Source organism: Cebus imitator, unplaced genomic scaffold (assembly GCF_001604975.1).
Source record: "Cebus imitator isolate Cc_AM_T3 unplaced genomic scaffold, Cebus_imitator-1.0 Scaffold25, whole genome shotgun sequence".
NCBI lineage: Eukaryota > Metazoa > Chordata > Mammalia > Primates > Cebidae > Cebus > Cebus imitator.
In genome coordinates, this window is record NW_016107340.1 from 4130583 (window position 1) to 4154192 (window position 23610).

General features: G+C 37.4%; 1 protein-coding gene across 2 annotated transcripts in view; it reads left to right on the forward strand.

The window, feature by feature from the left end:
- The window catches only part of ARHGEF26 (Rho guanine nucleotide exchange factor 26), a 133742-nt gene that overhangs the window by 84125 nt on the left and 26007 nt on the right, over positions 1–23610 (forward strand). For both annotated transcript variants that reach the window (XM_017522903.2, XM_017522902.2), the window contains 2 exons: positions 7684–7773; positions 15288–15442. In XM_017522903.2, the coding sequence (XP_017378392.1) occupies positions 7684–7773; positions 15288–15442 (245 nt within the window). The remainder of the gene's footprint in view (positions 1–7683; positions 7774–15287; positions 15443–23610) is intronic.

Genomic DNA, 23610 nt, shown 5'->3' on the forward strand with positions numbered 1-23610 from the left:
TTTTTTTTATCATATTGGGGTATGTTCCTTCCATACCCAGTTTTTGAGGGTTTTTATCATGAAGGGATGTTTAATTTTGTCAAGTGCTTTTTCCGCACAATTGAAATGATCATATGTTTTTTGTCCTTAGTGTGGTTGATATAATGTATTACACTGATTGGTTTGCCTATGTTGAACCATCCTTTCATTCCAGGGATAAATCCCACTTGGTCATGATAAATAATCTTTCTAATATATTGTTGAATTCAGTTTGCTAGTATTTTGTTGAAGATTTTTGCATCAATATTAATCAGAAATATCATCCTGTAGTTTTCTTTTTTGATGTGTCTTTGTCTGGTTTTGGTATCAGAAATACTGGCCTTGTGGAATGAGTTTGGAAGTATTCCCTCCTCTTCTATTTCCTGGAATAGGCTGAGAAGGGTTGGTATTAGTTCTTCTTTAAATGTTTGGTAGAATTCAGCAGTGAAGCCATTGAGTCTCATGCTTTTCTTTACTGTGAGACTTTTTATTACGGCTTCAATCTCATTACATGTTATTGGTCTATTCAGCTTTTGGATTTCTTCCTGGTTCAATCTTGATAGGTGGTATGTGTCTAGGAATTTGTCCATTTCCTCTAGGCTTTATTATTTATTTTCTACCAATTTGGGGTTTGTTTTGCTCTTGCTTTTCTAGTTCTTTGAGTTTCATTGTTGTTCGTTTCTTTACTTGAAGTTTTTCCTCATTTTTTTTTTTTTTTTTTCGACAGAGCTTTGCTGTATCTCCCAAGTTGGAGTGCAGTGGCATGATCTTGGTTCACTATAACCTCTGCTTCCCTCATGCCTCAGCCTCCTAAGTGGCTGGGACTACAGGCACATGCCACCATACCTGACTAATTTCTGTTTTTTTGTTTTTTTAGTAGAGACAGGGTTTCACCATGTTGGCCAGGCTGGTCTTGACCTCCTGGCCTCAAGTGATCCACCTGCCTCGGCCTCTCAAAATGTTGGGATTACAGTTGTGAGTCACTGCACCTGGCCTTTTCTTCTTTTTTGATGTGGGTACTTACAGCTATAAAATTCCCTATTAGTACTACTTTTAGTGTATTATATATGTTTTGATATGTTGTGTTTCCACCATTTGTTTCAAGAAATTTTTCAATTTCCTTCTTTAACCTACTGGTCATTCAGGAGCATATTGTTTAATTTCCATGTATTTTTAGTTTCCAAAATTCCTCTTATTAATATTTAGTTTTATTTCATTGTAGTCAAATAATATGCTTGATATTACTTCAGAATTTTTGTATGTTTTCTGACTTGTTTTGTGACCTAAATATGGACTATCTTTGAGAATGATCCATGTGCTGAGGAAAAGAATGTGTATTCCCCACAATTAGCACTGGAAGATCTGTCCAGTGCTAATTTTGGGGTGTTGAAGTCTCTAGCTATTATTGTACTATGGTCTATCTCTCTTTAGCGCTAATAATATTTGCCTTTTATACCTATGTGCTCCAGTGTTGAGTTCATATGTATTTAAAATTGTTACACACTCTTGCTGAATTGACCTCCTTATCATTACATAGTGACTTTCTTTGTGTATTCTTATAGTTTTGGTCTTGAAATCCATTGTGTCTTATATAAGCATAGCAACTTCTGTTTTTTGTTTGTTTGTTTGGTTGGTTTCCATTGTTTGTTTTTAGTGTATGTGTGTCTTTGTTTTTAGCCTATGTGTGTCTTTATAGGTGAAGTGTATTTCTTGCTGGTTATTCATGGTCTGAGGGCTCTTCAGTTAGCAGGTGATAAATACTGCCAGGACTGGTTCTTTTCTTCAAGGCAGCGGGTTCCTTCTGGCCCAGGTTGCGTCTAGAAGTGTTGTCTGGGGCAGGACGTGGTGGCTCATGCCTGTAATCCCAGCTACTTGGGAGGCTGAGGTAGGAGAATTTCTTGAACCCAGGAGGCGGAGGTTGCAGTAAGCCAAGATTGTGCCATGCACTCCCGCTTGGGCGACAGAGCAAGACTCTGTCTCAAAAAAAAAAAAAAGTTGCCTGGATGGTGGGACCTGGAACGGGGGCCTAAGAACTTTGAACATTACCCTCTCCTGCTATGGCTGAGCTGGTATCCAGGATGCAGGTCAAAGTGTTCCCCATTCTTCCCTCTCCTCTTCTCAAGCAAAAGAAAGGGGTCTCTTTTGGAGCCCCAGCTCTGCAGCCTGTGGTTGGGGGCTGGGTGATGCCAGCACTCACTTGGCTGCCCCAGCTGGTGTCTCAGTATGTCATGTGAGCCCCCATTCCATTATGGAATGGGCCTACTTGAGCACTAGGACTGTGATTTGCCAAAATGTCACAGTCCTTATAGCCTAAACTGCCTTTCAATTTCACTGAGAGACAAAGTGCTGTAGGCCTTGGTGGCAAGGTCCAAACTCAAGTTCAGACTGCTGGGATTGGTGATTCCCTTCTGACTAGGGCTGATTTAAATGCTCCCTCTATGGATGGGCGTCAGCTTGAGTTTGGTCTGATTTTTCTTTCTGTTCTAGCAGGACAGCACTGAGTTCAGTGCATCACAATTGCTGTGTTCTCTCTCCCCCAATGCTTGGTGACAGAGCAAGATTCCCTCTCAAAAAAAAAAAAAAATGTATTTAGGTTGACATTGGTTTATTTTAACAGTGGATAAAGTGGCCAGGTACAGTGGCTCACACATATAAACCCAGCACTTTGGGAGGCTGAGGTAGGAGTATTACTTGAACCCAAGAGTTTGAGACCAGCCTGGGCAACATAGTGAGACCTCATCTCTACAGTAAATCAAAAAATTAGCCTGGTACACAGGTGTAGTTCCAGCTATTCGGGAGGCTGAGGTGGGAGGATTGCTTGAGCCCAGGATATTGATCATGCTATGATAGACCATGTGACAGTGACCACACCACTGCACTGTAGCCTGGGTGATCAGAGTAAGAGCCTGCCTCAAAAAACAAAAAAAGTAAAAAGTGGATACAATAATAAATGTATGTTGCAGAATATTTGGAAAATTTAAGAAACAGAAAATAAAATGTATCAGTAATTTTATCACTTAAGGATGATTCTTGTCATTGTTTTGTATCCTTCAGGTTGGCTTTCTATTCCAATAATAGCATATAGCTGTAAAGGAACACTTAAAAGGGGTCCCCAACCTTTTTAGCATCCCAGACTGGTTTCATGGAAGACAGTTTTTCCACAGACAGGTTGGGGAGACTGGGGACTGGGTGGTAGGTGGTCAGGTTTCACTTCAGATCATCAGGCATTAGATTCTCATAAGGAGCACGCAACCTAGATCCTTCACATGCATAGTTTACAATAAGGTTCACAATCCTATGAGAATCTAATGCTGCGGCTGATCTCACAGGAGGAGGAGGCAGAGCTCAGGCAGTAATGCTTACTTGCCCTCCGCTCACCTCCTGCTGTGCACTGGGTTCCTAAGCAATGCATGGCCCCGGGGGGTGGGGGAATCCATGGTACCTACAGTACCTATTTCATTTAGCATTCTAATTTGTGCTCTATTGATCATTGTCTTACATAAATGATTGTGCACATTTAACCATTTCTAAAGATAAACTTTCAGAAGTGGGTTTATGGGAAGAAAAATACAAGAATGTTTTAAAGTCTTTTTTATATAATGCCAAAGTGCCTTCCAGAAAAGTTGATTACCACATCCACCAGTAGTATTTCAAAGTGTCTATCTTACTGCATACTGCCAGCATCAAATATTCTATTAATCTTTGTGAATTTGATAGATCCAAAAGACTTTGTGTTTTAGTTTATATTTCTTTACTAGTAATATTGAGTATATCTGGAGTATATATATATATATATATATATTGTGTGTGTGTGTGTATGCTTTTGTTCCAGGCCTAATATGTATTTATTAGGCCTGGAACAAAAACTTTAGTGAACCAAATTTAATAAGGGTTTGGCATAAATGGAAGGAAGGTCTAGTAATATACTGGAGCTGCTTTCAATAAAAACAGCAGAACACATATATTCAAATTAATGCTTGTCCATTCAAAATACTAATTAAAACCAGCTCCATTGATGACACCATTGCTTAAGACATCTTGGGAATCTTGTTTGTTTTTGGTATGGCTTCTGAAGCACCTTTGGTTTTTTTGGGATTTCCCTAGTGGTGGCATGACTCCAGCTTTTGCTGATGGGCTCAGAATTTGGAAGTTTAAGAAATAAGATAACACGCTGGGTGCAGTGGCTCACACCTGTAATCCCACCACTTTGGGAGGCTGAGGGGGGCAACCTCATCTGAGTTCGAGAGTTCGAGACCAACCTGACCAACATGGAGAAACCCCATCTCTACTAAAAATACAAAAATTGGCTGGGCATGGTGGTACATGCCTGTAATCCCAGCTACTTGGGAGGCTGAGGCAGGAAAGATGGCGCCATTGCACTCCAGCCTGGGCAAGAAGAGCGAGACTCCGTCTCAAAAAGAAATAAGATAACCCAAACTTAATAATGCTGTGTTTTTCTTTCATTTTTTAAAGGGATAACTATTGGCTTGGTGTGCTGGCTATGTCTATAATCCTAGCAGTTTGGGATGCAAAAGGTGGGATGATCACTTGATGTCAGGAATTCAAGATTAGCCTCAGCAATATAGCAGGACCTCATCTCCACAAAAAAGTGGGGAGAATAACTATAAAGAAATTGTTTCTTTTTTAAAAAGTAACTTATAAACTGGCTCTCAAGGTGGTTTGTGTCACAGTATCCCATTGGGCGTTAGGTTCTATGTTGGGCTCTTGGCCTACAATTACAGAAATTTTACAGTCTCTGCTCTCCAGTCTTTTTGGAGAGATACAAGTAAGGGGATATAAATCCAGATAAGAAGGAGTCAGTCAGACAGAGTGAGGTGAAGGATGTTCAGACAGAGGGAAATATACATGCAAAAGTGGGAAGGCAGGACACAGCATACACATCCAACATTTGGTAGGGCTGAGGCCCCACCTGTGAGCAGGGAGAGGTTAGGGGTCAAGGAAGTAGGCACCAGATCATGAAGGGTCTTGCTAAGACTTGATTCTGAAAGCTTCAGGGAGCCTTTTGAGGATTTCTAGTGGAGTTGTTTCGTGATCAGATCTGAACTTAGAAAAACTGACATCTTATTTTTGGAGCCTGCATAATGTAGGGCAGAAGTGAAGAAAAGAATTAAGAGGCCCCAAATCCAGGCAGCAAGAGGTCTGAGCCTTAGTTCAATGGCAAGGCAGGTAGAGAGAAATGGACAGCAGGACAGCATCATTAAGGAGACTTGGATTGTATGTAGGGGGCAAAGCAGAGGCAGGGGTCTGAGTGATGAGGGCCAAGTTTTTGGGGGAAGCCGATGATGCTAAGGTAAATCACTGAGATAGACAATGTGGAGCCTGGGGCAAGAGTGTGATGAAGGAGATGCTCAGGTTTGGTCATGCTGAATTTGAAATGGCTCTGGGACATTCAAGGAGAGATGTCATATAGATAGTTGCATCCAGAGCCTAGGATATATATAGACAGAGCCTGGGAACATACATTTGGGAGCTATGAACACATTCCCCAACAGAAGTCACAAAAATGTCTCAAGCAGCAAAAGCCTGATATGGTGCCTGGATTTCACTCCGATATGCCCTGTTCCTTTCAGGGTATTACAGTTTCAGGTTGCCTCTGCCTCACACCTGGATATTTCAGCTCTTAGCTTTGATCAGATAGATAAAGCCATCAGTCCCTGCATCAGTGAACTCACAGGCCAAAGCTAAAGATATGCTGTTATTAAAGACAGGTCTGCTCTCCAAATCTAAAAGCCAAGTGAGAATTAGAAATTGTTCAAGTGCCCATCAACAGGAAATAGAATAAATATATTGTGGAAAGTTCATCTAATTGTTGTAGCATAAATTGGATCATATCATTTCCCCACTGAAAGCATGCTGGTGACTTCTTTTTGCACTTGGAATACAATCCAGACACCTTAAGACCTTGCATGATCTGACCGTGGCCTATCTCTCTTGGCTTCCTCCCATGCCACCTTCCTTCATGCCAGGATCTTCTTTGACTTACTCAAACACTCACATGCTTTCCCATCTCATCCTCATGGTGTTCCCTCTCCTTGAACCATCTTATCATTTAGTAGTAACTACTTCTGCTTCAGCTTTCCGCTTAAATGACCTCTCAGGAGAGGGTCTCTTAGATCCCTCCCAACTTCCCTCTCCCCTACTGCCCTTTTTTTTTTTTTTTTTAAATCTATGACCTGAGTCTATGATTTTTTTTTCCTTTCGTCTGCCCTTCCATAAGGTTAGGGATTCTAAGTGTTAACAGCCCTAGTACCTGAAACATAGTAGGTACTAAATAAAGTTTTTATTTTAATGAATGGTACTTTAGAAGGGGAAATATTTTTGTCTTAGTTCAAGTTGCTGTTAACAGAGTACCATAAACTGTGTGGTTTAAAGAACAGATATTTATCACTCACAGTTCTGGAGGCTGGGCAGTCCAAGATCAAGGTATAGGCAGATCCGGTGTTGCCTGAAGGCTGGTTTCCTGGTTTACAGATGGCCACCTTCTCCCTGTATCCTTACATGGTGGAGAGGGAGCAGAGAGAAGAAGAAAGCTATCCTGTCTCTTCTTACAAGGGCACTAATCCCATTCATGAGGACTCCACTCTCAAGACCTAATTACCTCCCGAAGTCTCTGCCTTCTAATATTATCATATTGGAGGTTAGGATTTCAACATGAATTTGGGGGAGACACATTTAGTCTGAAATAATTGATAAGTGAAAAAAAGACACATAAGCATAAATGATCATTTCCAGAAACAAAAGAAAAATTTCTATACATATATGTATGTATGTATATGTTCCTATAAACATAGGGGAAAAAATTGAGAAAGTATATAACCCAGTCTGTTTCCAACTACATCTGTGCAGTGGGAGTAGGTCAGGACCTTTTATGACCTATTTTATTTACTTCCGTATCATCATCATCATCATCATCATCATTATCACCATCATTTATTTATTTATTTTTATAGTGTGCATCTATTACCTAACAAAGCAGAAATATTAAAAATAAACGAAATTAAAATTTCCAATCCTTACTTTTAACAATCACATTTGTCTTTATGGCCAATGACCCTTATATTATCTTTTTTTTTTCCAGATTTTCCAGTTAATAAGAAATTGGAGATGCAAAATTCATTTTAATTTAGACCAGTAAATTAAGATTAGGTACTCATTAAAGAACTGTGAAAGTCCTTTGTCGGACTTTGTAGATAATTTTGCTTTGTAGATAATTTAGTGCTTCCAGTGAAACTGAAATGTAACTGATGGCCTTAGCTTGGCCATTGTTGAAGAATTGCTGACTGTTCTGCAACACTTTCCTCTTCAGCACTCAGTTTACTGGTCACATGCCTTACACAGCACTCTGCTTAGATTTTGCCTTGGAAGTTGACCATCTCCCTTCAGCTGCTCTGATTTGGAAGAGGGAAGAAGGGTGTAGCTTTCCCTGAGATAGGGTGACCTTTTTTTCCCTCCCTGTCTTCACATCCTAACCACACCACTTCTAACTGGATATGAATGTGGTTAACTGTGAAAAACTGTGAGTTCTGTGTCGGAAGCCCACTCTGGGGCTTCCCAAGTGTTAGTTATTTCCTGTGAGAATTCTGCTTTTGAAAGTGAGGTTTCTCTCCTTGACCTTTAACCCTCGTTACTCTTCTGTGTTCCCAGTTGGTTCGACTGTGCAATGAGGGCGCCCGGAAGATGGAAAGGACTGAGATGATGTACACAATTAACTCCCAGCTGGAATTTAAAATTAAGGTATTCTCGTACTTGTGTTTATCACTGTTCTTGTCTAAGTCTTCTCTAAATAGAGACAGTTGAGGGCAACAAAGTGGATAGGAATTTGCTTTTCAAATAAGGATCATAAATTGATAAGAGAGAGGCTGAGGGAGTAGCAAATGCTTCAGGCAATTTTACTTTTGTTTGTACCAGACACAGTGACCTTTCTCCAGGCCCTGAAGCCAGGCATTATCTAAGAAGCATTCTTTTTTCCCCAGGAAGACACCAAACTTAGGGGAATAGTTAATAGAATAAGGTAGCTAAAATAATAGAATTTTAGAATTGAAAGGAGATTTCTTCAGTATTCTCAAAATGTTCTAAAAAACAATGATATTCCATGAGCTGGACCAGTGTTTTCCTAAATTAAATAAGGATACTCCTCTTCTTGTTTACAAAGCAGATTGTTAATTGATAATTTTTTTCAAGTTTGTTTTTCTCCCATAACTTTTTTGATTATGTGTGGCTTGTTATTCTTTGTCTGATACTACTTTTGAGCAGATGACAAGATGAATAAAAAAAAAGAAAACGACAGTTAATGGCAAATCTAGGTCATGGCCATTCCTTTATTGGCTCACGGCTGAGTTTTTAATGGGTAGTGAGTACTCACGATTGTGATTCTATTTAGTTTTATAACATATAAATGTAATTAAACAATTTTAAATGACAGGTCATATTTTTCCCTAGTAAAAGTGTTTCTATTTCATGCAGTCAAATAATAGAGATCAGCATTTGATGGCATTCTGTAGAGAGCAGATTCTCTGCCATGTCATATAGTGTGAGGATTATTGCGTGCTTACTTCAGCAGCATGTATACTAAATTTGAAGACCACTGATATAGTACAGCTACACTGTTTTATTTTATGAAGGAGGAAAAGAAACCCACAGAATGCTTGTCAGCAGAGTCACTTGGCTAGTGGTGATAAAATCAGGACTAAGGTCCAGACATCCTGACATGCAGGTCAGTGTAAACTCCTCTACTGTAACATCCTGACTGTAATGGTTTAGATGTGGAAACACAAGCTGTAAAAGAGAGGATGATGGGTATTTGCCAAAAACAAGATACAAACATGCATACACATGTGTGCACCCACACTTAAAATAGTTACAATGTTCTCGTACAGAAATTTACAGCAATTAAAAAACCCATTTTTTGGTTCTAATTTGTTTCTAAATATGTTGGAAAATATGTCTCACAACAGGTTTTTGTTGTTTTTTTTTTTAAATTTTCTCCTTTTAAAAGATGTAAAACATTCCTATTTTTTCCCCTTTTTCTTGAAAGTCAATTGGTATAAGATTACTTTAAGAAACTCTGGGCCTTAAACTCTGGCTCACGCCTGTAATCCCAGCACTTTGGGAGGCTGAGGCGGGTGGGTCACCTGGGGTCAGGAGTTCCAGACCAGCTGGCCAATGTGGCAAAACCCTGTCTCTACTAAAAATACAAAAATTAGCCAGGTGTGGTGGCAGGCACCTGTAATCCCAGCTACTTGGGAGGCTGAGACAGGAGAATCTCTTGAACCTGGGAGGCAGAGGTTGCAGTGAGCCAGGATCTCGCCACTGCACTCCAGCCCAGGCAACAGAGTGAGACTCCGTCTCAAAAAGAAAAAAAAAGAAACTCTATCTAGAACCCAAAATTAATTTGTAATTGAAAAATGCCAACCCCAAGGATCATTAAAAGTATAAGTGTTTTTAACATCAATTGAGTTCATGAGTTTTTGGTTGGTTCTTCTATTTTCATTCAATGATTAAAGTATTTGTGAGCCTAAAGTACAGATTTACAGTGGAGCCCCTAATTTAGAACTCTTAGAATTACTAATTAGTACTAATTAGAAATACTCATAAAATCTTAGGACCTTATAACACAGTATGAATAACAATGGACATTTCTACTTAATTCATTTTAATGATGAGAAAATAGAGGTTTAGTGAGGTTAAGTGATTTATCCAAGTACATGTCAAGTATTATAGAAATATAACAGATTTTCTGAGCATCTTCCATGTGGAAGGCAATAGATAAACAAAAACATGATTCCTGCCCTCATAGTCTAGTAGAAAACTGCTGAAAATCAAAGGAGTCAGCAAAGTCGACTGCTGTCACAGCAGCTACAAGACTATGGAAAATACTGGAATGGATGGGAGATGGACAGCTCTAAGAGCAAGAGACAGAGAGATGGAGGGCTTGGAGCAGTCTGATAAAGCTTCATGCCAGAGGTGTATTTGATCTGAATCTTGAAAGGTGAGTTAGGAAGTGTCTTAGAGCAGAAAAAAATGCACAATTTCTACTGCTGTGGCCCAGGAATTTTAAGTATTCAGTGTGGGTAGACTTGGGGTGTAAGAGGAGTAGGGTGGAGCTGCAGTAGCAGGCAAACACTTACGTGGACAGCCCTGTGTGCCAAGAGGAGGAGCTGAGTGAGGTCGTTTGGGAGCCACTGAAAAGTTCTAAGCAGGGAAGTGACACAATGAGATGTGTGTTTAGTAAAGACAACTTCAGCACTGGGGAAAGGTTTTTCCAACTGATTCCAAATCCAGAAGTCATTAAAAGACAAAAGTTCTAATTTATCTGTATAAATTTTTTTTTAAAATTTCTCTCAGGAGGGAAAAAGACCATGAAAAAAGTGCAAAGGCAAATAGCAAACTGGTGTAAAAAATAGTTGCAACACACATGTAGACAAAAGGTAAATATCCCTGGTGTATAAAAAAAATCAAAGTGATAAGAGAAGACTCACTAGTCTATAAGCCAAGGGGCACGAAGGATTGCCAGCAAACTACCAGAAGTTAGGGGAGGGGCCTGGAACAGATTCTTCTCTAGTACCTTCAGAGAGCCTGGCCTTGCTGACACTTTCATCTTGGCCTGTCCTCCAAAGCTGTGAGACATAAATTTATGTTGTATTTAAAAAAAAAAAAAGCACCAGAAAACTGCTACCAGAAAAGGAAATTCAAATGATGATTAAAGCTTTGAAAAGATGCTTTATTTCACTCAGAAGAAAATTGCTAATTGATGATTAGCAGATAATAAAAATAATGAACTTCACTTTTTAGATTTATAAATAATTTAAAACTTTGATAATACATTTTGTTGGTGGAAATAGAAGTCATTTCTATATGTTGCTGGTGGGAAAGATTGTTACACCCCCAGTGGTGTGCAATTTGGCAATAACTATCAAAATTACAAGTGCAAGTTATTACAGCTCAGCAGTTTTACTTCTGAGAATTTATTCTACAGATGTACTCATGAATGTATAAAATTATACACAAACAGCTATTATTATAGTAGTGTTTATAATATTGAAAGATGAGGAAAAACATCTAAATATCAAAGGATTGATTAAATAAATTACAGTACACCCAAATAATGTGATACCACTCAGAATAAAGCAGAATTTGAGATAACTTTATGGAAAGTTTCTTATGTATTATTCAATGGAAAAAGTAAGGCTTACATGTATAAAATAATACAGTTTGCTTTTGCAGATGAAATCTTTGGACAGATACAGATGAAACTAGTTATTAGTCATTACCTGTGGTGGGCAGTGGTCAGTTAGTGTGTGCCTTGTTGTGTTGACTGGATGGAGAGCCACCCACTCACTCAGGAAATTCAGGAGGAAGAACAAGTTTGGGGGTGATAAGTTCTATTTTGGCCATATTTGGTTTACGGCATGGCCGTAAATGCTCCTATTATGAGAATATCGGTTGCAAATGTACTAAGTAGTGCTATTTTCACATTTGTCTGATTTAATTCTCACATAAACCCTATAAAGTATCCTATTATTAACTTCATTTTATGGATGAAGAACCTGAAGCTAGAGAGATTAAGTACTTTACTCAAGGTTATATGCCAAGATATCTTAAAGTCTAGATTCAAATCTTTGGAGTCTACATTCTTAACAATGACTATACAATAATGTGGATATTTTTCTAATTTGGAGGAAAATAAATTTTGTAGGGCATGTATGTGTGTGTTTCATTTTCATTTCACACGTTTTTCATTTTTAATTCTGTTTGTGAGTTTCTGGAAGACTGTCAAGTGCTAAACTACAGTAATATGAGAGGAGTGGAAAGCATCCCTGGATTGGAACTTTGGAAGGTAGTATAAAGTTAGAGCACAGGCTCTGGAGCTGACCTGCCTGAGCTGCAGTAGCAGTTCTACCACTTACTAGCTGTACAACCTTGGCATCACTTGCCTTTTTATGTCTTGGTTTTCTGAACCCTAAAATGAAGCTGATTTAATATCTTCCCTCATGGAGTTATTTTGAAAATTAAATTATTTAAGAGATATAAAGGATTGAAACAGACCTGACTTATAATAACAAGCAGCAAACATTATTGAGATGTTTATCAGAATAGTTAAATAGATGTGGTGGGTGCATTGAAGAATGAATGGGATATGAAGCAGTTGAAGCAGATTACTTTTCATTTCAGAAACTTGACTATTAAGAGGATAAGGCAGTGATGAAATCTAGAGAATACACAAAGTCATGGGACCATTTTTAGTGAATAGTCTTCAGGATAGTTTGCAGAAAATGAGCCAGGAAAGAGAGAATACTAATGAGAGGGAAAGAAATCAAGGGAATAAGGCCTTAGAGCTGAAAGCAGAGTGTTGAAGACTGGAGAGCTTATCCTCTGAGATGGGAGGAAAGAAAATGGTGGTTATAGAGAAAAAGGTGGTCACTAAACCAAGAATATCAAAAACCAGAAATTAGTTTGTGTCTCAAATCCAGTGTTTTCTCTGCGAGAAAACAGCTTTCTTTAAAATTTGCCTCTATAGAATTGGGAAGAAATTTTATTTTTTGTCTTGTGTTGGAAAGTTTGACCTTATGAATAAGCCCATGGAGAAGTTGTGGGTTCATAGGCTGCTTTATGAGACATACATTCAGTGTCACTGAGTAGAGTGGTGGTGTATTAGTTGGCAGAAGGCTTTGCTGGTTGCCATATCGGGGCCTTGCTAATAATGGAAATCCAAGATATAACAGACAAAATGAAGAAGTCTAAAGTGTTATAAAGTCTTTATGCTATAGAAGACAGTTTGGTGGTTTCCCAAAAATCTAAACATAAGAGTTACTATATGACCCAGCAGTTCCACTCCTAGGTATGCACCCAAGAGAACTGAAAAGAGATACTTCAAAATGTATATATGAATTTTCATGGCGGCATTATTCATAATAGCCAAGAAAGTGGAAATAACCCCAATCAGTGGATGAACTGATAAACAAAATGTGGTATATGCAGATAGTAAAATATTTAGGCAGAGAAAGGAATAAAGTTCTGATACATGCTATGTGGACGAACCTTGGAAATATTATGCTAGGTGAGAGAAACCAAATTCAAAGATCACATGTTGCAAAATTCCATTTATGTGACATGTCCAGTATAGACAAATTCGTGGAGTTAGAAAGTAGATTAGTGGTTGCCAGATGCTTAGGGGAGGAAGACTGGAGGAAGACTGCTCAATGCATGTGGGATTTCTTTTTGAGGTAATGAAAATGTTCTGGAATTAGATAATGGTGATTATTAAACTCCATTGTGAACATACTACAAACCACTACATTTTATGTAAATTTTATCTCAACATTAAAAAAAATTATTTGCTCTTCAGCAGCCCTTTTCTTTTCTTGCTGCCCTATAAAATTAGTTACATTTTATGCTGAGGCTAGTTTTCTAGGATACTAGGTAATAGAAAAAAGAATGAAGTTTTTGCTCCATAGGCATTATTTCAGTACTGTTCAGGATATATCTTTGTTCATGATTTTTTTTTTTTCTAATTTCTGGTTCACACCTCAATTCTAGTCTCAGCACTTCCTTGCTAGGGGAATTCACACATGCTCACTTTGGGCTGTTCTGACTTCCTTAATTTTGATCATTTTAATATCTCTTCTTTAATAAAACCTATCTGAGTTCAGTCTTCTAACAATAAATTTGAAACATACACTATATGTAATGTTGGACTTTGTTTTCAAAAGAAGCGTAGATACATAGAAAGCCATTGTCAATTTTAGGTGTTTATAGGTAGAAATTTAGTTTTGCCCCTAGTGGAGTATGAGGACTGTGTAAAAACTAATCTGCTTTAAAAACAGTAAAACAATTTTAAAAACATTTCTTTCTCCATCCCCTAAATCAGAACAGTCGCAGGGCAGCATGTACACTAAAACTTAACAATAATACTGTCCTTGGTTCATCTTGTAGGGTTACACGCAATAGCAAGATAGTCCTGTGTTTCCTGTAATTACGGCCTTTCAGCCGGACCTACCCTGACACAAGGTGACCTCTTGTATGTGCTGCCTAATCTGCTGGAGTTATCTAAGCAATCTGTTGACCTTTAAGGTCTCAGCCATCTCTGTAGAGTAATTGTCTGATTTTGAGATTTAGGGGGTTGGAAACTTCATGAACTCCCTTAGTAGCCAGTTTTGAAAAGTCCCCATAATCTTTTATCTTCATTTTTGGACCTTCAGGAAAACAGTATATAAATGATAAGCAATCTTCTTCTAAAAGCTTTTTATAAAGTTTAAAGTAAATATGAAATCCTTTCTTAGCCTTCTCATTTCCTCTCCAATATCCTCAATTTCCTTTAGCTATTTTTAATCATTATTTCCTGAAAAGGGTGATGTTTGATTACACATTTCTGCATTCTGTTTTATGTGTCCAAGAACTTTTGCTTATTTTATGGATGTAGTCTTTTAAATCAGATCTTTGGCAGTAAACATTTCTGGTAACTTAAAAAAAAAAAGCATTCTAGGGTAAGGATTGTTCTGTAGTTTTGAGAGTTTTCCAGTTGGCTTGCACAAGACTAAAGAAAATAAAAAATGCAGCATGTGACTTTTTTTAGATACAGACTTTTCTATGATACTCTGATGGATTATTTTGGAAGAACCTCATTTTCACAGCCATAAAGTGGTATGTTGCTTTTAGGGACAAACCCATAAAGAAAGGTACCATGATCTTACGAACAGGTGTTCTCAAGAATATGGCTAGGTAGATAATTAGTAGACAAAAAAATAAGTATGTGGGTTTTTTTTTTCTCTTGAAAAAAACCTTTTTAGTTCATAAAGTAAATGTAGACTTTTACATTTGTCTCATTAACCATGTTTTTTTCTGTATTTTTAGATTCTGATTTGAGATATTTAAAGTAACTAGTTGATTAAGATAGATTTTATACTAGGTTTTTCAATTTTATGTAACTCCCTACTTTTTCACTTGAGAGCTAATAGAAGGGTCATAATTTTTTATTGATCCAATAACATTTTCTCATTGAGTTTTAGTTTCATATTGGGAAGTTAATAGTTTCTTTTTTAATATTGGAAGATATATTGTTCTTTTTCATTTTGTTTTTTGAAGAATACACTATACTTCTGTATTTTTAGTTCAGTTTTATATGTCTGTAAAACAATGATGCATACCGTGATAAGTATCATTTGTTTGAATGTAAGTTTTATATTTTACTTTCAGTAATCTTAAAAGGATTTTAATTTGGCTTTGGCCACTGAGTTTTTCTCTTTTTGCAGCCTTTTCCTTTAGTCTCCTCTTCCCGGTGGTTGGTAAAAAGAGGTGAATTGACGGCCTATGTAGAAGACACTGTGCTTTTCTCAAGAAGGACATCCAAACAGCAAGTCTACTTCTTTCTCTTTAATGATGTGCTCATTATCACCAAGAAAAAGAGGTAAGTCTTTATCTGGTGTTGCTGACTAGACACCCAGTTTTAAAGTTCTATCATCCAGATACCTGTTAGGGTGATCATCCTTTAAAAGTCAGAGGTGTTAGAACTACAGTTTCTACATACTGAATCATAATAGCATCTGTGGTTCATTTTCTTTAAATTGCTTGTGTAGTTCAGATTTGAATCATTATCTGCGTCATAATTCTTGCCAGTCTCTATTGAGCTTTTGCAGTGTGCAAGCTACTGTTCTAAGCATTTTGCGCATTTATATCATTCAATTCTTATAATATCCCTGGGAAGGCAGCATTGGTTTTCTTCTCGTTCAGTGTTTTTTAGACTTCTTCTACCATAAAACCTTTGTGTAAAACAGAAAAATAATTGGTCCAGTTGAGAACAGGCTGGGGAACAACTCTAGTGCTCCTCTTGGCTTAATTTAAAATGCACTTTTTTAAAAATGATTCTTAGTCTAAAACATTCCCCTGTGACTGGGAAGGTGTTAGCCATACTGCCTTCTGAAGGGAGTAAAGTAAATCATTTGGCAGAGTGTTTGTTCTTCTTACTTCAGGTTTCTAGCTGTGTATTTTTGTCCAACTCTGGTGAGACATCAATGAAAAATATTGTAAAAACCTTTTCTATTTAGTATTTCTTCTCTCAAACTGTTCCTTTCTACACACACACCCTCAACTCTGACTTTCTCTAGGGAACATATTTTATTAAATGCACCCAATATATGTGAGGTTCTACGTAACTATTCCATCTTTTCTAGAATATGAACTTAGAGTGGAAACATAAATCTGTGGTCTGTTATTTCCACATACGAGGGAAATAATGGTGGGCTGAATTGATGGCACGTGGTGAGAGCAGGGGTGGCCCTGGGGTGCAATTGAGGCAAGGTGAAGAGAATTATAGAAACGGATCCCTATGAAAATACAAAATAAATGTCCAAATGTATCATGAAATATTTAATTAAATGCTTGTTCTGAGTTGCTGACTTTATAGCTTGAAAATTCAAACTAAATTGAAACAGATTGAGCTTTTCTTTTTGTTCCTTTTAATCAGACCATATTATGAATTATTTCAGCCAAGTGGCTGTCTAGCTGAAATGAATAGTATGGTCTTCCCTAAAAAGCCATGATATGAAATGATACATAAAATGCTGATAATTATTTTTCATACTTAGGAAAATACTGCTTCCATATCTGCAAGGAAAAGTTATTTGTCTTACCTGGGGCAGTCTAAATAGTTCTAGTAGCTAAGTAAATTTTATAAATAAAGATTAGAGAAGAATTATAATTTTTCTGTTTTTGTGTTTTGTTGGTTTCCTATGAGATAGCATTTTTTCTTGGCTTTCTCCAGGATGTTTTGTTTTTAGGGGAGAGTAATTATATATGTCTCTCCAAATGCCAGAACTCTTGACTTTTAACATCTTCCAGCTGTTGAAATATTTGTTCTGTCTCAGTGGACCGAGAGCTTTAACTAAACTTTTGAATTAAATGATAAAATGTACGTTGACATTACTAAGCCAATGTTAAGTATAAATGTAATTTTAATTATGATGATTTTTGGTGACTTAATGAAAACACTAAAGGTATTTAAACCAGTACAGTGCGACTTTTGTTCCTGAATTTGCACAGAACTAGTCAATAAATATAGACTATTGAAAGTTAGAATGAAGGTATATGCTATTCTACTTAGCAGCATACTTTGCCCTTCACAGATGGTTTTCTCATTATATTTAACATTGCTCTCCTAGCTATCCCACATTTATTTGCTCAGGTAAATTTGAACTTGCATTATTAATAAAACAAAGATCAATGAATTTTTTTTTTTAAAGCAAGATACACAGCTTCAATGGAGAGGACAACCTGAGACCCTAATTTGGCCTTTACCAAAATGAATTTTCTTGCCTTGCCAATTAGTTCATTATATTTCTAGGGTGCTCTTAGGGAATAGTATTGGAGACCTAAATTGTTTATGACCTGAGTATGCGGTGAGGTGACATGCAGACCACAGAAGCTTGATGAACAGACTTGGTTAAAAATGTACAGTATGCCTGACCGTATTTATATGATAGTTTCAAGGAGGCGACTGCAAATGCTTTGCATGCCAGAGGCAACAGTAAAGGAGATACAACAACCCTGAGCAAGGCAATAATTCAGGCTTGGCTACAAGTTACAGATAAAGGAAAATCACCTGTGCCAGTGCTTGAGTACTGACCTAGCCACCCACTGCCTAATTGTAATTCCAGGTTTCAGTCAAGGAACTTAGCTGCTGGGTTTCCAGTGGTTTACATCTTCAGACAGGTTTTCCAACTACTGGGAAAGGTTGCTCGGGAGGACAGTTACTCTTCCTCCTCTGATCCCGACTGGCAGATGGTTTATACTGAGCACATTCCATAGATTGCTGAGGTGTGTGGCCCCCTCCACTAGCTAGTGCATGTATCACTGCTAGTGCTTGTAAAGCTGGCTTGATGAGTGGCTGTGAGGATGTCTTTGTGAACAGGAATTTTCACTTTTTTAGAACATTAAAAGAAAGTTTATTTTTATTTTTAATTATTTTTTGGAGACAGGACCTTGCTATGTTGCCCATGCTACAGTGCAGTGGCTATTCACAGCCATGATCATAACACATTGCAGCCTCAAACTCCTGGGCTCAAGCAGTCCTTCCACCTCAGCCTCCTGAGTAGCTGGGGCTATGGGTGCATGCCTCACTCTTTAAAAGAAAATTTAATGTTTTCACTAACAATGAGCTGCTAATGAGTCACTATTAATAGTCTGGTTCTACCAAATTTCAAAAAGATACATGATTGACTACTCTGGATGAAAATATGAACACTTTGGTATTTGAAACTTTGACCAGAAGTTATCTGGGTGCTACTGTAAAAGCAGACTTTTCAACCTTGGCATGATGGATGTTTTGGGTGTGAGGATTCTCTGTTGTAGGGGCTGTCCTGTGCAATGTAGGATGTTTTAGCAGCATTCCTAGTCTATATCCACTGTTTGCTTGTAGCAGCCCCCCTCCGCCCTAGTTGTGAGAACCAAAAACGCCTCCGGACATTTTTGCCTAATGTCTGCGTGAGGCAAATCACTGCTAATTGAAAACCACAATACTAGCATGGTAGTAAACCAAACCAGCTTTGCCTTTGGAGTAGTGAAGGTGTGTAAATCTATCAGACTGACACAGCAAGAATAGTAATATTGTATTATAAAAGTAATAGATTGTCAAGTTATACTCATAGATTAATGAGTAACATAATATCCAATTTGTGCCTAATAATAACTTACTATATCTAAGACTTATTACAGACTACACCTTCATGTATAACCTTGTGCTCTAAGTACTATTGTCCCTAGTTTTGAAATACAAAACTGAATCCAAACTTGACTAGATTCAAACTCTTAAAAGGTTTATTTGTAAGATATAGTCCCTTCTGTCTGGCTTCGGTCTTCTCCACCAATTTCACCTGAAGCTAAAAGCAAAATTTTCCTTCCTGTATTAGTTTCCTCATTGTGTTAGTTGCTTACAGCTGCTATATTGAAGTGCCACGACCAAAGCAAGTGGCTTAAGACAGACAGAATTTATTGTCTCTCACTTCTGGAGGCCAGGATTATTTCCATTTCACAGATGAAGTCACTGAGGAAAAGAGAGATAAAATATCTTTTTATAGGTCTTTTAGCAGAGCCAGGATTCTAATCTGAGTCTTTGCTTCCAAAGGCTCAATTTCTTTATGTTCATTACTTCTTCATTGTATTTTTCTAGAATATTTCACTTTTTCCCTCATCCTATAAAGATATTGGGGGAAAAAGCATAAAAACGTACACCTTTTTTGTTTTGAGAAACATCTTTTCCAAAGTAAGCTTTTGTTGAGTATTTTTATAGTTTTATGGGTTTTAGGAGAAAACTAGAACCAGTACCAAATCATATTTGCGAGTTTTACTTTACCATTAGCTAATTTAGCGTCAGAAGCTGCAGAAGAGTTTCCCTTTCATAGAATTTCTTTCCTGCAGACTAAGACAGGAGATTTCTACTTCCTGATTTCTGGTGCCATAAATACTGTATATACTGACATAGCTCAAGCCCCATGACATGTTACAAGTTTTCAGGTTTCATAAAAAGGTTTTCAAAATTTTTAAATTTTTTCAGGTTTTATAAAATTTTCTATAATACAAACTACTGGGTTATTATCATAAGGTCAAGGACTTAAGTTTGAACCTGGATTTTCCCAAGTGGTTTGAATACCCAGTGGCTTGAAGCTATACAGACTCCCTTGAAAGGTTCATGGCCTGGTTTGGTTCCATTTCTTGCTTTTTCCATGAGAAAGCTCTTTCCTATTATAGAAGGCTGAAATCATTTGACATCTGTCTTCATCGGCAGAATAAACTCCTTCCTAGGGAAATTAAGAGTATCTTGGCTAAAGGAAGGGCAGTAAGAATGATTGAAAGCTTTTTTATTCCTGGAACACATGAAACTTGGTTATTCCTGACTATTTTGGTATTGAGTTCTAAATTCAAGATGGCAAGATGGGGTGGAAAAGAAATGAGAGCCCTGGTACTTTTTTGCTCCTTTTTTTTCTCACTGTCCTGTGGACTCTTGATTCCTCTGATGTTATGAGGAATATTCCTCTGCATATGTCAGGAGAGTTGGCTTTGCTGTTAAATGTTGAAAGCTACCACTACTGAGAAGCACAATATCAGTGCCTGGGGTCAGAAAGAACGGAGCTCAAATCCTGGGCAAGTTACTTCTCATCTCTCAGAGCCTCAGTGTTCTCTCTGTAATATGGGGATAATAACATCATCTTCATGGAGTTTCTGTGAGAATTAAATGAGATAATACACATAAAGCTCTTACTACAGTGAATATGAATAGTCTTGCTAAGTAACTGATATGTGCTATCATTAAGATTATTTTTGATAATTATGTTTCTCTCTCTAAAGATTTTGCCATAAATCAAATTATTGCCCTTCTGCTTCTAGAATATTTTATTATTTAAAAAGATGATTTTAAACCTTTACATAATTGCTGCCTAGCTGAAGGTATGGCATACTCTGGGACCAGACCTGAATTTATGGCCTCCAGAACAAAAGCAGTTTGGGAATAAATGCCTTTAACTCTGTGCCTTTCCCTCTTCATGAAACCTATGTCAGGCAGCATGTAAGTGAGGAATAACTTTTGATCTACTTTTATTCTTTTATAAATTGGTGTAAATCGTGTACATGTTGTAGTAGCAGTTTTTTTGCACTATTCCTTACAGTGATTAGGAGACACTATAACATGGTGGTTGAAAAAAGTAAAATAAATAGTAAATTTTTCCTTTCTGTTGACCTAAGTCAGTGGTGCGGTGCTCCTGAGTTGAAGTGTGGGGTTGCTCTATAATTTGGATAGCCTTGTTACCCACTTAAGAAGCTGCCTGCCTGCTCTTCAGGGCTTGCTTACTTCTGCTTATCCCAGGGAGAGAGCTTCAGTAATGTGCTGACAGTCTCTCAGAACTGTCCATCTCCTCTTTGTCAAGGACTATGGGTTCAGAGCATCCCTTGGGCAACCACAGAGGTGCTGGGCTGTGGCATCTGGTGGTCCATGGTGACAGGAATGGGGCTTCCTGGCCCTTTTCTGGGTCATTGGCTGTCTTTTTTGGTGGTGGTGAATCACAACAGATCCTTATCATATTGATGAATGGGGATCTCATCTCCACTATTTGTTATATTATTAACAATAAAATGGGATGTGTGTGGCATATTAGACTTCAGAATTATCTGGAGGAAATGAGCAAGTAGGGCTATTTGAAATCCGTTTCTGGATAAATATTGTGCCTTGTTTTACTGGTCTGAGCACTTGCCAAATTGTGGATTTCTTGACATGAGTATTCAGCTCTAATTATGCTTGTTCTACCTGCAGATTTGCAAAACACATATAATTATTGGGCTTTTAACAAAATGCCAGCAATTTAAATGGATGGCATTCTGTTGGGAAAATTAAAAAAAACATTAGCTGACATTTTACTAAGTATTTACTGTAAGTCAGGCATGATTGTAAAAGCCTTATACACAATGAGGTAATAAATGTATTATCTCATTTAATCCTCCCAACAATCCAGTGAGTCTGGTGTTATTATTCCCACTTTACAGATGAGAAAACTAAAGCACAGAGAGGATCAGTAACTTCTTTGGGTTCACAAAACAAGTGAGTGATAGAATTGGGTTTCTCAGACATTCCAAATCATGGGTGTACTTTTTTTACCTGCTGTGCCATACTCCATTTCTTTAAAATTGTATGGTATTCCACCAAAAACATGTTAGCAGTATAATTCTAAAACCAAGCTGTAAAATGGAAATCAACCTCAGTCATGTGAAAAAAAATTTTTAATCTCTTAAAATAAATTTCAGCATAAATTAAACGTCCTTCATCTCAGCAAAGTTTGACTAGTATTTAAGCACAAGATCAAGTATGAGGGTTTAGGAATCGTGCTTTTTAGGAGAAGGGAAACAAGCTGAAATCTACAGAACAGTTTTTCTCATACATATGGATGAATTTCCTTTGAGCTTATAAAACCCCAACTCCTGTGTATCCAGTTAAATTCTTCAGAGGAATTTAATGTAAGATAGTCTAGAAGAGGAGCTTGGAGAGTGTTCCCAAAGAAGAATGACATAGAAAATTCACAAAAGGCATTAGAAGATGAGTTTTAGGATTCACAGTTGCTCAATGTCACTAGATTCTGTACACACACAAAGGGAAATAATAGCAAAATCCGGTTGTTTGATTTGGTGGGGTGATGGGCCGTGGTAGCCTTGGGAATCCACTTCACAGGCCTGTAAGCACAAGGATCTGAAGAACGCAGGCAGTTGCTAACTCAGGAGACACTTTTCATGGCACCAGCACATTCTAGTAAAGATTTTTTTTCAGGACAGAGAAGCTGTGTGAATGTTTTAAAAGCCTATGGAAAGGCAAGTACTGAATAGGTAAAAATAAATGGCATTATTTTGAGAATATATGCCAAAAATCATATAATATTGATGTTAGTGACAAATCTCAAAGCATCTTTCTTTTAAATCAAACGTTTCTACAAAAGGAAAAACTGGAAGTGCTGCGTGGGTTTCCATTTGTCAGATATGGACCATAAAAGAGAGTTCTAAAACAACGTAAGGGGTTGTGTGAGACTTATACTTACAGCTGGGGCTAAGCGATGTGGGTTGTGGGAAAACTGGCTTGTGCAGTCTAATCCTCTCCCTTGCCTCCCCATCACCATCCTACCCTTCACCCTCCTGGGTTCATCTTGGTAAGGTAGCCTGTTTCTCATTCCTGTTCATCCGTGTTTAAGTACCTAAAATGCTTGCTAATAAGGGTTAAGATAGAGCTCGCTCTAAGATGGTATATACATGTTTAAACAGCACCTCTCTGACCACAATGCAGGCCCTTATAGGTCTGTATCCAGCAGAAAGACCTGTCTTGTTACTCACTTCTTCACAACTCTTACCCACCCAGAGCTTGGGTCCAAGGAAATATCCTGGTTTTAGGAGTGAGATTGGGATCCACTTTTAAAAACGATTTGATATGTTTCCTCAAACATCCTAATATTATTTATTGATTAATCCATTATTATTTCAGAGATTTGAAATGTCACCTCTGTGGTATGTCCTTGATCTCCAGACATGTCTGTGTCAACTCGTGAACCCACTATTCTGCTTCACTAATCCATTAGTCAACTGATGCCATTGTCCCAGTCTTTGAATTTCTGCAGCTTTATAGTATGTTTGAATACATCGTAAGGCTAGTTTATTCTTTCTTTCCACAATCTTTCTGGCTATTTCTGCATGTTTATTTTTTTCTGTGGTTTATAATCAACTATTTCCATTCCCTGCCATCTCTCAAAAAACCCTTACTTGTGTTTTCCTTGGATTGTGTTTAAATTATATATTAATTTAGGAAGAATTGATATCTGTAATATCAAGCTATTCTATCCATTAATTTGGGTCTTGTTCTAAAGTTGTTTAAAATTGTCTATGTACAGAAGAAACCTGTTAAGTTTAATCCTAAATATATTATGGGTTTTGTGGCTATCATAAAGTGACATCTTTATTTTATATTCTAACTGGGTGTTATTCATTTATGGAAAAAGCCTTTTTTTTTTTTTTTTTTTTTTTTTTTTTTTTTTTTTTTTTTTTTTTTTTTTTTTTTTT